Source organism: Oncorhynchus nerka, linkage group LG9b, assembly GCF_034236695.1.
Source record: "Oncorhynchus nerka isolate Pitt River linkage group LG9b, Oner_Uvic_2.0, whole genome shotgun sequence".
In the NCBI taxonomy this organism is placed as follows: domain Eukaryota; kingdom Metazoa; phylum Chordata; class Actinopteri; order Salmoniformes; family Salmonidae; genus Oncorhynchus; species Oncorhynchus nerka.
In genome coordinates, this window is record NC_088424.1 from 8,327,943 (window position 1) to 8,343,614 (window position 15,672).

The 15,672-nt window shown below is 43.4% G+C and overlaps 1 protein-coding gene across 2 annotated transcripts in view; it reads right to left on the reverse strand.

Annotated features, from left to right (window-relative positions):
• Window positions 1–15,672, reverse strand: part of efr3a (EFR3 homolog A (S. cerevisiae)) — a 252,918-nt gene that overhangs the window by 12,451 nt on the left and 224,795 nt on the right. For both annotated transcript variants that reach the window (XM_029641973.2, XM_029641974.2), the window contains exons 19-22: window positions 8,221–8,348; window positions 2,754–2,839; window positions 2,295–2,343; window positions 1,556–1,659 (exon numbers count right to left, since the gene is read on the reverse strand). In XM_029641973.2, coding sequence (XP_029497833.1) covers window positions 1,556–1,659; window positions 2,295–2,343; window positions 2,754–2,839; window positions 8,221–8,348 — 367 coding nt within the window. The remainder of the gene's footprint in view (window positions 1–1,555; window positions 1,660–2,294; window positions 2,344–2,753; window positions 2,840–8,220; window positions 8,349–15,672) is intronic.

Below are 15,672 nucleotides of genomic sequence, written 5' to 3' on the forward strand. Positions count from 1 at the left end.
TCCTGCATTGTCTTGGCTTAGGGTCGTTGCTTAGGGTCGTTGTCCGGTTGGAAGGTGAACCTTCACCCCAGTCTGAGGTCCTGAGCACTCTAGAGCAGAATCTCTCTGTACCTTGCTCCATTCATCTTTCCCTCGATCCTGACTAGTCTTCCAGTCCCTGCCGCTAAAAAACATCCCCTCAGCATGATGCTACCACCATGCTTCACCTTAGGGATGGTGCCAGGTTTCCTCCAGATGTGATGCTTGGCATTCAGGCAAAATAGTTCAATCATGTTTCTCATGGTCAGAGTCCTTTAGAGGCCTTTTTAGCAAACTCCAAGCAGGCTGTCATGTGCCTTCCTTCTGGCCACTCAACCATAAAGGCCTGATTGGTGGAGTGCTGCAGAGATGGTTGTCCTTCTGGAAGGTTCTCCTATCTTCACAGAGGAACTTTAGAGCTCTGTCAGAGTGACCATCGGGTTCTTTGTCACCTCCCTGACCAAGGACCTTCTCCCCCAATTGCTCAGTTTTGCTGGGCGGTCAGGTCTAGGAAGAGTCTTGGTGGTTCCAAGCTTCTTCCATTTAAGAATGATGGAGGCTACTGTGTTCTCGGGGACCTTCAATGCTGCAGAAATATTTTGGTACCCTTCCCAGATCTGTGTCTCGACACAATGCTGTCTCGGCGCTCTACAGACAATCCCTTCAATCCCTTCAATCCCTTGTTTAGTTTTTGCTCTGACAGGCACTGTAAACTGTGGGACCTTATATAGACAGGCGTGTGCCTTTCCAAATCATGTCCAATCAATTGAATGTCCAACAGGTGCTCTACAATCAAGTTATAGAAATATCTGAAGGATGATCAAATGGAAACACCTGAGCTCAATTTTTCAAATCTCATAGCAAAGGGTCTGAATACTTAGCTAAATAAGGTATTTCAGTTTTTTATTTTTAATGAATTAGCAAAAATTTCTAAAAACCTGTTTTGCTTTGTCATGATTGGGTATTGTGTGTAGATTGATGAGGAATTTAAAATATATATATATTTTAGAATAAGGCTGTAATGGTAAAAAAATGTGGAAAAAGTCTAGGGGACTGAAAACTTTCCGAATGCACTGTGCAACATAAATATACATTATACCCAAACATATACACATTAAAATACAAAATACAGTCATGGGAAGCACAAATAAAACATCACAAATCACCAAGACAATGAGTTACATTCCTCCACAAATAAGTCCCCAATCAAAACTTTAAAATTGCCCGAACGGCACCAGAACATCAAGATGAAATGTATTACATTTTTTTCCAGCAATACGGTGCATTAAAACAAAAAGCAGATTTACCTAGCTCGGTGGAGACCTTACGAACCTCAAGAATGAACGGGTTAGGCAACTCGGGTGTCTATACTTCAACAACAAAGTTCGATAAGATGGAAGCTTATGAAGTAAGGCCTTGTAAACAAAAAAAGAGTAATGTAAAGATCTACGGGTGTGTGGGTATTTATGTGAAACAGAGAGTAAGCAGTGTGTGTGTGTGTGTGGCAGCACTGTGGTCAACGTAATCTTTGGTTTACCTTGGACTCGCAGTGGGCGGCAATCTCCTCAAATGGAGCCTTCTGGAACTTCTCCATGACCTGGCGCCTCTTCTCCTTCTCCTGCTCCTCCAACCCTGTGGTGTCTGGAGAGAAGAGGGCCGCTTACAAATGCCATTTTATCTCCTATTTCAGCTGGTTTTAACCTGGTATTTACAAAAAAAAAATGATCTGGTAACGTCTTTGTAATTTGACGCATTAAAGGTCCAATGCAGACGTTTTTATTTCAATATCAAATATTTTCTGGTTAATAATTCAATAATTAAAGTACCTTACTGTGATTATTTTCAATAAAAATACTACAAATCTGGTGATGTCACCAGGGAGGCCAAAATGAAAAAACAGGCTGAAATTTCAGAATTTTTGTTAGATTACATGTTAGATATTGCTGCAATTTTGGAACTAAAAGCACAAGCATTTCGCTACACTCGCAATAACATCTGCTAACCATGTGTATGTGAACAATCAAAATGTTATTTGATTTCATTGACACATTAACCACTATGTTCCATTTTGAGCAACTGAGCTTAAAGGCCCAGTGCAGTCAAAAACATCATTTTGAAAAGACCGCCTGAAATTTCAGCAATGTTTTGTCATTTTGGCCTGCCTGGTCGATTAAGAACTATGCTTGCTAAAATGCTGTGTGCTATGATAGACTTTATAAAGACTAATACGGTTTGAAGGGGTTCTGCTCATAACTACAGGGGTTCCAATGCCTTACCAATGGCCTTTTTCAGAGTCTCGAAGGTGATCTCCTCAGCCAGCAGAGACTGCAAAGAAAGAAAGTGGAGTACTTTACTCAACAGAACCCTGGGCATTGAGAAATCTTCCTTGTACTTACACTATATCAGGTGCATATGGTTTTATAATCATATCGAATACCTACAATATATGGCTTTATCCCATATATTAGAGAAACCAACTTTTCCTGATACCAAGTGAAACCGGATACCCCCATTATCCCCACAACGATCTCAGAAATCACAATCAAAAGACATGACATGTACATTTCGGTGCGATAGAAAGCGAAGGTAGGAGCACTGCTTAGGTGTTCAATGTTGTTGGAGTGTTGACAGTTTAATTTGTTTATGTTCAGACATGCAAAAACATAATAGAGCCGCACTCAGAGCTTGCCTCCTTTTCCTTTATTTACATATTACAAACATATGTCCAGACGTACCTTGTCTGGCAGGCTATCGGAAGGGAAATCCACTTGAAGAGAAATGGTGTCAACCAAACTCTTTCTTCTGGTGAGGCGGTCTTCATCTGCATCATAAAACAACTACTTCAGTGGAGGTTGGCATACTGCAGTTTGAAGTACACAGTACAGTGTTAGTCAAGAATAGTACTGTAACACACGTGCTATCTAGCTGACTGTCTTTTTTTGGAACCGCGTCATACATACGATACGAAATGCATTTCAACGCCATTAAATATCTCTGATGTGCAGAGCCCGTAGTGGAGCAGAAAAACTCCCAGCTTCACACATATGCACTCCTCTCACCATCGGAGACAGGGGTTTAAACCCCCACTCCAACCCTAATCTGTTTCCCCCCCACCTGCATGTCTCAATAAAAATAATACAAAAGGAAGAAAATTAAGAAAAAACAAATATGTCAGATGAATGAGTTTCTAAATCAAGATTGAATGCAGTACATCTTTGTTATTATACCATTAAGTATTGGGAGACGGTCTGTCAAATTCTTCAATTAAACTGAATCATATACTTGTTGTGGTGCCCGTCCGAAGTAAGTAAGTAAGTAAGTAAGTAAGTAAGTAAGGAAGCACTGTCCGAGCCAGGCCGTTTGTCCATGTGTAACTCTGTGTTGTTGTTTTTGTCGCACTGCTTTGCTTAATCTTGGCCAGGTCGCAGTTGTAAATGAGAACTTGTTCTCAACTGGCCTACCTGGTTAAATAAAGGTGAAATAAAATACAGTCTTAAAAAGAAAAGAGAAAAAAAAAGGAAAAAAAAGTGTTCATTATTGTAGGTAAAAACCTGTGTAAACCAATGTGACCCATACAGCTTGAAACACACTAAACAGGTATGACTAATGAGCTAGCCACTTGTGGAAAGGTGCTAATGAGAGCTCAGTGCGTGTGTGTGTGTGTTGTGGATATTGGCATTACCATATTCACACTGAATACTCTCGACTAAAGCAGTTTGGTACTTAAACACTAACATGGCGACTACCATGGATCTACATGATGGTGTCGAATAGTCAGTGGCGACCCGTCATTCAGGGCAAGCTTTCTTGAGTAAGCTCCAACTTGCAGGTGTTTCAGCCTATCTCAGTGCTTTCTGTGGTGGAGGGGCAACCAGCGGAAAATACAGGGCATAGGGGTTGGTAATCTTCTCTAGTTGCGCCGGGATTGGCTCTGTGTTCTGTTACTCATGGGGACACTACCTCACCTCAAAATCTACACGGAGAGCTAGAAAGTTCAAGCCCCTTGGGTGCTGCCATAGATTTACATTAGAAGTGCCCATCCAAGAAGGCTCAAGATCATTGCCCACTGATAAAATGACCTCAAATCACGTTATATCTACCATAGCTTTGATTGGACTGATCATGTCAACATCCTACTTTCAAAATCGTATCAAGCAAGCTAGGCAAGCGTTGCAAAGCAATCACTATTTTGCTTCCCCTCACTGCTATTTGGTGGAGAGGGTGTGTTCTATGTTTAAGGGTCTCTTTTCCAAGCTTAAAAGGATAAACATTAACATGCAACACCATGGGCCAGAAAAGGTTGAATAGATTGGCCATGGTGTCAATCCAGCATGACTTCTGCTGTGGTCAAAACAACTGGAAACTCGTAACTGTGAAATCTCAGATTTCAGTGAGCTCAAGACAGCGCCGACTGGGAAAATACATATCGTTTTACCTTTATTTAACTAGGCAAGTCAGTTAAGAACAAAATCTTATTTTCAATGACGGCCTAGGAACAGTGGGTTAACTGCCTTGCTCAGGGGCAGAACGACAGATTTGTACCTTGTCAGCTCGGGGATTCGATCTTGCAACCGTTCGGTTACTAGTCCAACACTAACCACTTTCTAGATGCGCCGACCTGAAGATCACTGACGTCATGATTCGACCTTGTTTTTTTTCTAGCACCATAAATTCATGACAAAATTTGCCCACAAGAAGGACCGCTGTGCTACCTTCCTGTTCAAGTGAGCACAGCACAACGGTGAGTCCAAAAATGTCTTGTATACTGCTGCATAAATTGCATACTACGCCAGGGAAATATGTATACTGTAGCTAAGAACGTGTATGAGGTGTAGTAAGCTGTTAGTAGCCCATATACCTCACGTAAAATGTGGTCCCTTTCCCCCTCATAACTTAGCTTACTAATCTGACTTGTTGGTGCATATGTAGCCTATACCTTGTTTTAGAGAAATGTCATCATAGAATATTGTAAGAGCTTTCATTGTCTGCTTATATGACCCCTTTATTTATCCTACGGTTCTGACTTGGTGTACAGGGAGAATACTGTAAGAACGGCCTATGTTCTGAAATATGTAGCCGTACATTTCAAAAGTGCTGAACAAATAAACTCAGCAAAAGAATAAACAGACCTTTTTCAGGACCCGGTCTTTCAAAGATAATTCCTAAAAATCCAAATAACTTCACAGATCTTCATTGTTAAGGGTTTAAACACTGTTTCCCATGCTTGTTCAATGAACCATAAACAATTAATGAACATGCACCTGTGGAACGGTCGTTAAGACACTAACAGCTTACAGACGGTAGGCAATTAAGGTCACAGTTATGAAAACTTAGGACACTAAAGAGGCCTTTCTACTGACTCTGAAAAACACCAAAACACACTGCGTGAACGTGCCTAAGGCACGCTGCAAGGAATGCATGAGGACTGCAGATGTGGCCAGGGCAAAAAATTGCAATGTCCGTGTTGTGAGATGCCTAAGACAGCGCTACAGGGGGACAGGACAGACAGCTGAGAGTGCTGCTGCTCCGCACACTTGTAGGGAAGTGAAACTTACCTGATAATGATGCATTAAAAAATGTTACATTTTCTTTTCATTAACTTATCTTAATGTTCTTGTGTTGTTTGCAGGTGTACTATCCTTCTGACCCTATGCAGCCAGGCCCCATCTACTTTCTAACTCCTCTCAAGTGTGCCTTGTTTGGTGTTTGCTGTGAAGGAAACCCACAACAAGTCAACTACTTGATTGATGAAGGCATGTCATCCAGCAAAGTCAGCAGCGCAGTCATCAACTAAATGCACCATTTCTTCACCAACTACAGAGTTGGGGAAACATGTGTGGACCTGAATTGTGATAACTGCAGTGGCCAAAACAAGAACAAATTTGTGCTCTGGTATTGTGCCTGGCTGACCATGCACAAAGCTCCACCACGGTCTGGAACTTCACTTCCTGATCACAGGCCAAACCAAGCTGCTGCGCAACGCTGACATCCTTCCTCCCATAGATGGTCTGCCTGTACAAGCACCACCTGGACTGGACACAGCTAGACAAACGTATGTTTGAGAAGATCAGGACATCACATGCCCTGCACCAAAGTCAAGGGCAGGACAGAAACAGGCTCTCCGAATACAGATTCCCTTGTCCGTGTGTGGTTCACACGGACCAGTCGTCAGCACATTCTGCAGTGCCTCTATTCACAAGACTCTCTCCTAACACACACACACGCCATACGTTGCTGCTACAATAAAAACATGTTATCCTGCTGCTCAGCCACTTTACCCCTGATTGTAAGCATATAACTAACTACCTCATATATCACTGATATTGTTCTTGTACATACTGTATATTATTTGATATTGACAGTATCTATGCCAGTAACCATTTGGCTGTACCGTTTACACCTTCTGTAGAGACCCACACTACTCACTGTTTAGTACATGACCTCACATGTGAATCCTTAAAGAGCTGGGTGGGGCTGGCTTATGAGGGCGTGAACAATGCTGAATGGGTGTAGACAAATGAGACCTTTCCACTAGGTACCAAAACATTCAAAGGCCATTTTCTCAAAAGGGAGTTTACAAGTTTGGAAACATTCAAAGCAGAATTACTTTCCCATTGTTCCTCAAAAATGCAGTGTATGATATACTATTTTGTAGTTTTGAGTCTCTACTCTACTATCCAATTAAAAAAAACACAATTTCAAGTTTTGTTACATAAGGCCGATTTGAGCTGGTCGGTCACAAACGTGGAAAAAGTGAAGGGGTGTGAATAACTTCTGAAAGCACTGTACATGTGACAGCATACAATAAAAAATGATAAACAGTACAAGTTCAATGCAACTACTGTACTAAGTACTGACAAAGACAAGCAGCTTTCTAAAATATCTAACACATTTGACATATCTATGCTACACAGCAAATTCTGCAGAGATGACTAGTATCAACATTACTCACAAAACCCTTTACTGCTATACACCTATAAATTGTACTCACCATAACATAAATCCAAATGCAAGTGCCATAGTTACAAACATTAATATCATACAATACACTTGAAGTATGAATTGAAAGACATATCTAATTGACAAATCATTCAACGATGCTCTGGAATCTACAAGGCTTCTGCTTGGTTTCAAAGCAACAGTGTATTTGGGGAATGGGCAGTAGGGAACGCCCTTTTTTAGAGGTCAAAGGTGAACATGTGAGAATTGGGGCTCTGGTCCGGAGTTGAGGTGAAAGGGTAATCTATAGGTCAACGACCTCCAACCTTGGTGCTATCGATGTGCAATGGGTTCGCTTTAAATACACTAATTTAGCTTCACTTATAAACATACTTGTGTTGAAAAGGTCAGAATCTGGCTCACTTGACAATACACTAAAGAGAAACCCAAATATTCACTGCATTCAATTAGTGTTGTGCCAAAATGGACACCAACAGAGACTGTTGCACCATGTTGGGAGAGCAGTGACACGGGTACTATCACTAAAGAGGATTGGGCGTCAAACTAAGCTCCTCTACTTGGTCGGGTTACCTTGCGATGTCTGCCTGCACCTGTGGAGGATCTTCCCTACCGTGTATAGGACTGAGTCAAACAATAGGAGTGGGAAGGAAACAAAACAAACAGCTAATTACCATGTTGCTTTCTGAGTCAATTTAAGACTTACCACACTCTTACTGTACAAGTAAGAAATTAAATGATTTATAGTCAAGGTTTATCAAGAGTATAGAAATAACGACACCCTACCTACATGAACAACTGCAATAAATGAAAACATATTTCTGTACATCAGGGGTCTCCAACCTCGTTCCTGGAGAGCTACTGTCCTGTAGGTTTTCGTCCCAACCCTAATCTAGCATACCTGATTCTAAAAATTAGCTTATTGATAACCTGAATCAGGTTAGTTATAACTGGGGTTGGAGAGCCCTGTCCTACATGAACAAATGTGAAAACTATATTGTGATAAATGTGCTTACACCTTACACTTTATAGTACCAATGCAAGCTGCTACATTCCTTTCTTTTCTAATGTGTTTTCAGGGGCTGGATGGATCAAGCTTCTCGGAATAGGAATGGTGAATAGGAATGGTGATCTGGGATGAGGTCCCTCCTGTCCATGTAAATCTTATTCATTGTGATATAAAAGGCAAAACTGAACCTAAACCACCCCATCTGTGTTTTCTCCTATCTACAAAACTGTGCTTACCTGTCACTTGGGGGACGTAGGGGATTGAGAGACGCTCAGCGTTGTATCCTGGCGCGACCAGGCACTCCGCCAGATCAAACGTCTGGAAATATAGGCTCCGGTCTTCCTTCTCAAGACAATTTGGAAGCCTGAAAAGGAAGGAAAACCATAGTGAGAGAGCTAATGCTAATGCTAATTCCAGGTAAAGCTCTCTTATTTGCTATGACAAAAACAGAGCCATACTTTTATGTGGTAGTGTGGTAACTTGAGAATAAAATAAAAGAGAGCCGCACACTCTAGGAGCTCAGATGCAAAAATGTAATACCAACGTTTCGACAGCCAAGCTGTCTTCATCAGGGTATAATCACAAACACTGCGGGATGACTCGTTTATATAGTGTCAAAAGACACAGGTGTCTGTAATCATGGCCAGGAGTGGCCTAATATCATTGGTTAATAATCAAATATTAAAATGGCATACAAAGAACAGCATACAAACAAATGGATAACATACAATCATAGATTAATTTGACAATACAAGTTTACAAACAATTAAAATGGCAAAGTTTTTGCATTAGCGTAGCCTCTTGTGTAGCCTGTCAACTATGTGTCTGTCTATCCCTGTTCTCTCCTCTCTGCACAGACCATACAAACGCTCCACACCGCGTGGCCGCGGCCACCCTAATCTGGTGGTCCCAGCGCGCACGACCCACGTGGAGTTCCAGGTCTCCGGTAGCCTCTGGAACTGCCGATCTGCGGCCAACAAGGCAGAGTTCATCTCAGCCTATGCCTCCCTCCAGTCCCTCGACTTCTTGGCACTGACGGAAACATGGATCACCACAGACAACACTGCTACTCCTACTGCTCTCTCTTCGTCTGCCCACGTGTTCTCGCACATCCCGAGAGCTTCTGGTCAGCGGGGTGGTGGCACCGGGATCCTCATCTCTCCAAAGTGGTCATTCTCTCTTTCTCCCCTTACCCATCTGTCTATCGCCTCCTTTGAATTCCATGCTGTCACAGTTACCAGCCCTTTCAAGCTTAACATCCTTATCATTTATCGCCCTCCAGGTTCCTCGGAGAGTTCATCAATGAGCTTGATGCCTTGATAAGCTCCTTTCCTGAGGACGGCTCACCTCTCACAGTTCTGGGCGACTTTAACCTCCCCACGTCTACCTTTGACTCATTCCTCTCTGCCTCCTTCTTTCCACTCCTCTCCTCTTTTGACCTCACCCTCTCACCTTCCCCCCTACTCACAAGGCAGGAAATACGCTCGACCTCATCTTTACTAGATGCTGTTCTTCCACTAACCTCATTGCAACACCCCTCCAAGTCTCCGACCACTACCTTGTATCCTTCTCCCTCTCGCTCTCATCCAACACTTCCCACACTGCCCCTACTCGGATGGTATCGCGCCGTCCCAACCTTCGCTCTCTCTCCCCCGCTACTCTCTCCTCTACCATCCTATCATCTCTTCCCTCTGCTCAAACCTTCTCCAACCTATCTCCTGATTCTGCCTCCTCAACCCTCCTCTCCTCCCTTTCTGCATCCTTTGACTCTCTATGTCCCCTATCCTCCAGGCCGGCTCGGTCCTCCCCTCCCGCTCCGTGGCTCAACGACTCATTGCGAGCTCACAGAACAGGGCTCCGGGCAGCCGAGCGGAAATGGAGGAAAACTCGCCTCCCTGCGGACCTGACATCCTTTCACTCCCTCCTCTCTACATTTTCCTCCTCTGTCTCTGCTGCTAAAGCCACTTTCTACCACTCTAAATTCCAAGCATCTGCCTCTAACCCTAGGAAGCTCTTTGCAACCTTCTCCTCCCTCCTGAATCCTCCTCCCCCTCCCCCTCCTCCCTCTCTGCAGATGACTTCGTCAACCATTTGAAAAGAAGGTCGACGACATCCGATCCTCGTTTGCTAAGTCAAACGACACCGCTGGTTCTGCTCACACTGCCCTACCCTGTGCTCTGACCTCTTTCTCCCCCTCTCTCCAGATGAAATCTCGCGTCTTGTGACGGCCGGCCGCCCAACAACCTGCCCGCTTGACCCTATCCCCTCCTCTCTTCTCCAGACCATTTCCGGAGACCTTCTCCCTTACCTCACCTCGCTCATCAACTCATCCCTGACCGCTGGCTACGTCCCTTCCGTCTTCAAGAGAGCGAGAGTTGCACCCCTTCTGAAAAAACCTACACTCGATCCCTCCGATGTCAACAACTACAGACCAGTATCCCTTCTTTCTTTTCTCTCCAAAACTCTTGAACATGCCGTCCTTGGCCAGCTCTCCCGCTATCTCTCTCAGAATGACCTTCTTGATCCAAATCAGTCAGGTTTCAAGACTAGTCATTCAACTGAGACTGCTCTTCTCTGTATCACGGAGGCGCTCCGCACTGCTAAAGCTAACTCTCTCTCCTCTGCTCTCATCCTTCTAGACCTATCGGCTGCCTTCGATACTGTGAACCATCAGATCCTCCTCTCCACCCTCTCCGAGTTGGGCATCTCTGGCGCGGCCCACGCTTGGATTGCGTCCTACCTGACAGGTCGCTCCTACCAGGTGGCGTGGCGAGAATCCGTCTCCACACCACGTGCTCTCACCACTGGTGTCCCCCAGGGCTCTGTTCTAGGCCCTCTCCTATTCTCGCTATACACCAAGTCACTTGGCTCTGTCATAACCTCACATGGTCTCTCCTATCATTGCTATGCAGACGACACACAATTAATCTTCTCCTTTCCCCCTTCTGATGATCAGGTGGCGAATCGCATCTCTGCATGTCTGGCAGACATATCAGTGTGGATGACGGATCACCACCTCAAGCTGAACCTCGGGCAAGACGGAGCTGCTCTTCCTCCCGGGGAAGGACTGCCCGTTCCATGATCTCGCCATCACGGTTGACAACTCCATTGTGTCCTCCTCCCAGAGCGCTAAGAACCTTGGCGTGATCCTGGACAACACCCTGTCGTTCTCAACTAACATCAAGGCGGTGGCCCGTTCCTGTAGGTTCATGCTCTACAACATCCGCAGAGTACGACCCTGCCTCACACAGGAAGCGGCGCAGGTCCTAATCCAGGCACTCGTCATCTCCCGTCTGGATTACTGCAACTCGCTGTTGGCTGGGCTCCCTGCCTGTGCCATTAAACCCCTACAACTCATCCAGAACGCCGCAGCCCGTCTGGTGTTCAACCTTCCCAAGTTCTCTCACGTCACCCCGCTCCTCCGCTCTCTCCACTGGCTTCCAGTTGAAGCTCGCATCCGCTACAAGACCATGGTGCTTGCCTACGGAGCTGTGAGGGGAACGGCACCTCAGTACCTCCAGGCTCTGATCAGGCCCTACACCCAAACAAGGGCACTGCGTTCATCCACCTCTGGCCTGCTCGCCTCCCTACCACTGAGGAAGTACAGTTCCCGCTCAGCCCAGTCAAAACTGTTCGCTGCTCTGGCCCCCCAATGGTGGAACAAACTCCCTCACGACGCCAGGACAGCGGAGTCAATCACCACCTTCCGGAGACACCTGAAACCCCACCTCTTTAAGGAATACCTAGGATAGGATAAAGTAATCCCTCTCACCCCCCTTAAAAGATTTAGATGCACTACTGTTCCACTGGATGTCATAAGGTGAATGCACCAATTTGTAAGTCGCTCTGGATAAGAGCGTCTGCTAAATGACTTAAATGCAATGTAATGTAAATGCAAAGTCACAATAATCACAAGAATGGCTTCAGATCAAAGTCTACGTTGAGACCGAAGGGCGCAAGGGTCTTTAAATTAAAGATCCAGGCAGCCTCTCGTTTTAACAAATTATCAAGGTCACCCACTCTCCTAGGGAGGGTGACATGTTCGATGCCAATATAACGCAGAGACGAAATTGAGTGGCCTGCCTCCAAGAAGTGGGCCGCAACTGGATAAGTAAAGTTTTTACACCTAATGGTGCTACGATGCTCTGAGATACATACTTTTAATTCGCACTTTGTTTTACCTACATACTTTTTACCACAAGGAAAGTTATAAGATAAATAACTGCCTTAGTGGAGCACGTAATAACACCTTTTATTGGGATCTGTTTCCCTGTTTGTGGGTGTTTGAAGGATCTACATTTATAAGTGCCATTGCATTGAGCACAGCCATTACATTTGTAATTTCCATCCAGTAGGGGCGCAAATAGACGTTGTTCAGGAATATCTTGGGGTGGTAAATCAGAGTTTACCAATTGGTCTCTGAGATTTCTGCCCCGCGAGAATACGACCAAGGGAAGGTCCGAAAACACATTACCGAGACTATCATCGGATTTTAGGATGTGCCAATGTTTGTGAACAATTCCCTTAATTTCTTCAGGACGCTTTGAATAGCGGGTAGTTAGAACGCAAGAATGCGTCTTTTTGCGAGACTGACCTTGAAAAAGGTTATGTCTCATTTTGTTTTGAATTTTCTCAATGGCAATATTAATCTGATCATTCTTGTAGCCCCTCTCCTCGAACTTTCTTTGCGTCTCAGCCATATTTCTGTCGAAATCGGACTGTTTTTTGCAAATTCTTTTGATTCGACAGAATTAGCTGTAGGGCAAAATATTTTTCAAGGGAAGTGGGTGACAACTATCAGCCCTCAACAAACTGTTACGATCAGTAGGCTTCATGTAAAGATCAGTGTATAGAACATTATCTTCACACAAGATCAGAAGATCAAGAAAACTGATTTGACGTGTATCAGATTGCATAGTAAATCTCAGATGCTCAGAACAGGAGTTAAGAAAAGCATGAAAAGCCTGGAGCTGTTTTGCATCACCCCTCCATAGAACAAAAATATCATCAATATACTGTTTCCAAACAATGATGTGAGGCAAGAAAACATTTTTGAGAGGATTGAAAATAGACTGTTTCTCCATGTAACCCACATACAAATTAGCATAGTTAGGAGCCATGGGGGATCCCATAGCAGTACCTTTCGTCTGAATAAAGAAATAATTTAGAAACATGAAATAGTTATGCGTGAGTACTATTTCAGCCAATGTTATAATGCATGCACTGGAAGGTAGTTCATTAGGGTCACGTTGCAGAAGAAAATGTTCCATAGCTTCAATTACCGCCCTTGTGTGGAATATTAGTGTATAATGACTCAACATCAAAAGTAACTAACAAGGTATTCTCAGGGAGAGGATCAAGAGATTCAATGATAGAGATCATACTGCTGGTGTCCTTTACAAAGGAGGGGAGCTGTTCTGCGAGTGTGGTAACTTGAGGCATAGAGAATGGTTAATGAGTGACACAATGAATGGTAGGCTATATTAAAGACAACCACACACTCTTTGCAAACAGTGCCTTCAGAAAGTATTCATACCCCTCGACTTAATCCACACTTTGTTGTGTTACAGCCTGAATTCTAAATCGTTTTTGTCACCCATCAATATCCCATAATGACATGTGAAAACCTGTTTTTAGAAATTTTTGCAAATTAATTGAAAATGAAATACAGAACAATCAAATTTACATCCACTACCGTTCAAAAGTTTGGGGTCATTTAGAAATGTCCTTGTTTTAGAAAGAAAAGCACATTTTTTGTTCATTACAATAAACTCAAATTGATCAGAAATACAGTGTAGACATCGGTAATGTTGTAAATGACTATTGTAGCTGGAAATGGCAGATTTTTTATGGAATAGCTCCATAGGCGTACGGAGTCCCATTATCAGCAACCATCACTCCTGTGTTCCAATGGTGTTAGCTAATCCAAGTTTATCATTTTAAAAGGCTAATTGCTCATTAGAAAACCCTAGTACCTGCAACACCAGTCTCAACGTCAACATTGAAGAGACGACTCCGGGATGCTGGCCTTCTAGGCAGAGCTCCACTGTCCAGTGTCTGTGTTCTTTTGCCCATCTTAATCTTTTGTTTTTATTGGCCAGTCTGAGATATGGCATTTTCTTTGCAACTCTGCCTAGAAGGCCAGCATCCCAGAGTCGCCTCTTCACTGTTGACGTTGACTGGTGTTTTGCGGGTACTATTTAATGAAGCTGCCAGTTGAGGACTAGACAGTCTAAATGTACTTGTCCTCTTGCTCAGTTGTGCACCGGGGCCTCCCACTCCTCTTTCTATTCTGGTTAGAGCCAGTATGCGCTGTTCTGTGAAGGGAGTAGTACACAGCGTTGTACGAGATCTTCAGTTTCTTGGCAATTTCTCGCATGGAATAGCCTTAATTTCTCAGAACAAGAATAGACTGACGAGTTTCAGAAGAAAGTTCTTTGTTTCTAGACATTTTGACCCTGTAATGGAACCCACAAATGCTGATGCTCCAGATAGTTAACTAGTCTAAAGAAGGCCAGTTTTATTCCTTCTTTAATCAGCAGCACAGTTTTCAGCTGTGCTAACATAATTGCAAAAGGGTTTTCTAATGATCAATTAGCCGTGAAAAATCATAAACTTGGATTAGCTAACACAACGTGCCATTGGAACACAGGAGTGATGGTTGCTGATAATGGGACTCTGTACACCTATCTAGATATTCAATTTTTAAAAATCTGCAGTTTCCAGCTACAATAGTCATTTACAACATTTACACTGTATTTCTGATGTTGTTTTAAAAATTGACAAAACAATGTGCTTTTCTTTCAAAACAAGGACATTTCTAAGTGACCCCAAACTTTTGAAAGGTCGTGTAAGTATTCACACCCCTGAGTCAATACTTTGTAGAAGCACCTTTGGTGGCGATTACAGCTGTGAGTCTTTTGGGGTACATTTCTAAGAGCTTTGCACACCTGGATTATACAATATTTGCCCATTATTCTTTAAAAAATTCTTCAAGCTCTGTCAAGTTGATTGTTGATCATTGTTAGACAGCCATTTTCATGTCTTGCCATAGATTGTCAAGCCGATATAAGTCAACACTATAACTGGGCCATTTAGGAACAGTCAATGTATTCTTGGTAAGCAACTCCAGGGTAGATTTGGCCTTGTGTTTTAGGTTATTGTCCTGCTGAAAGGTGAATAGTCTACCAGTGTATGTTGGAAAGCAGACAACCGTGTTTTCCTCTCGGAATTGTCCTGTGCTTAGCTCTCTTCAGTTCATTTTTATTTAAAAAAAACAACCTACATAGTCCTTGCCAATGACAAGCATACCCATAACATGATGCAGCCACCACCATGCTTGAAAATATGAAGTGATGTGTTGTGTGGGATTTGCCAAAACCCTATAGTTAATTTCTTTGCCACATCTCTGGCAGAATTACTTTATTCTGTACAGGCTTCCTTCTTTTCAATCTGTCATTTAGGTTAGTATTGTGGAGTAACTACAATGTTGTTTATCCATTCTCAGTTTTCTCCTATCACAATCATGATACTCTGTAACTGTTTAAAAATCACAATTGGCCTCATGGTAAAATCCCTGAGCAGTTTCCTTACTCTCTGGCAACTGAGTTAGGAAGGACACCTGTATCTTTGTCGTAACTGGGGGGTATTGATACACCATCCAAAGCCTAATTAATAACTTCACCTTG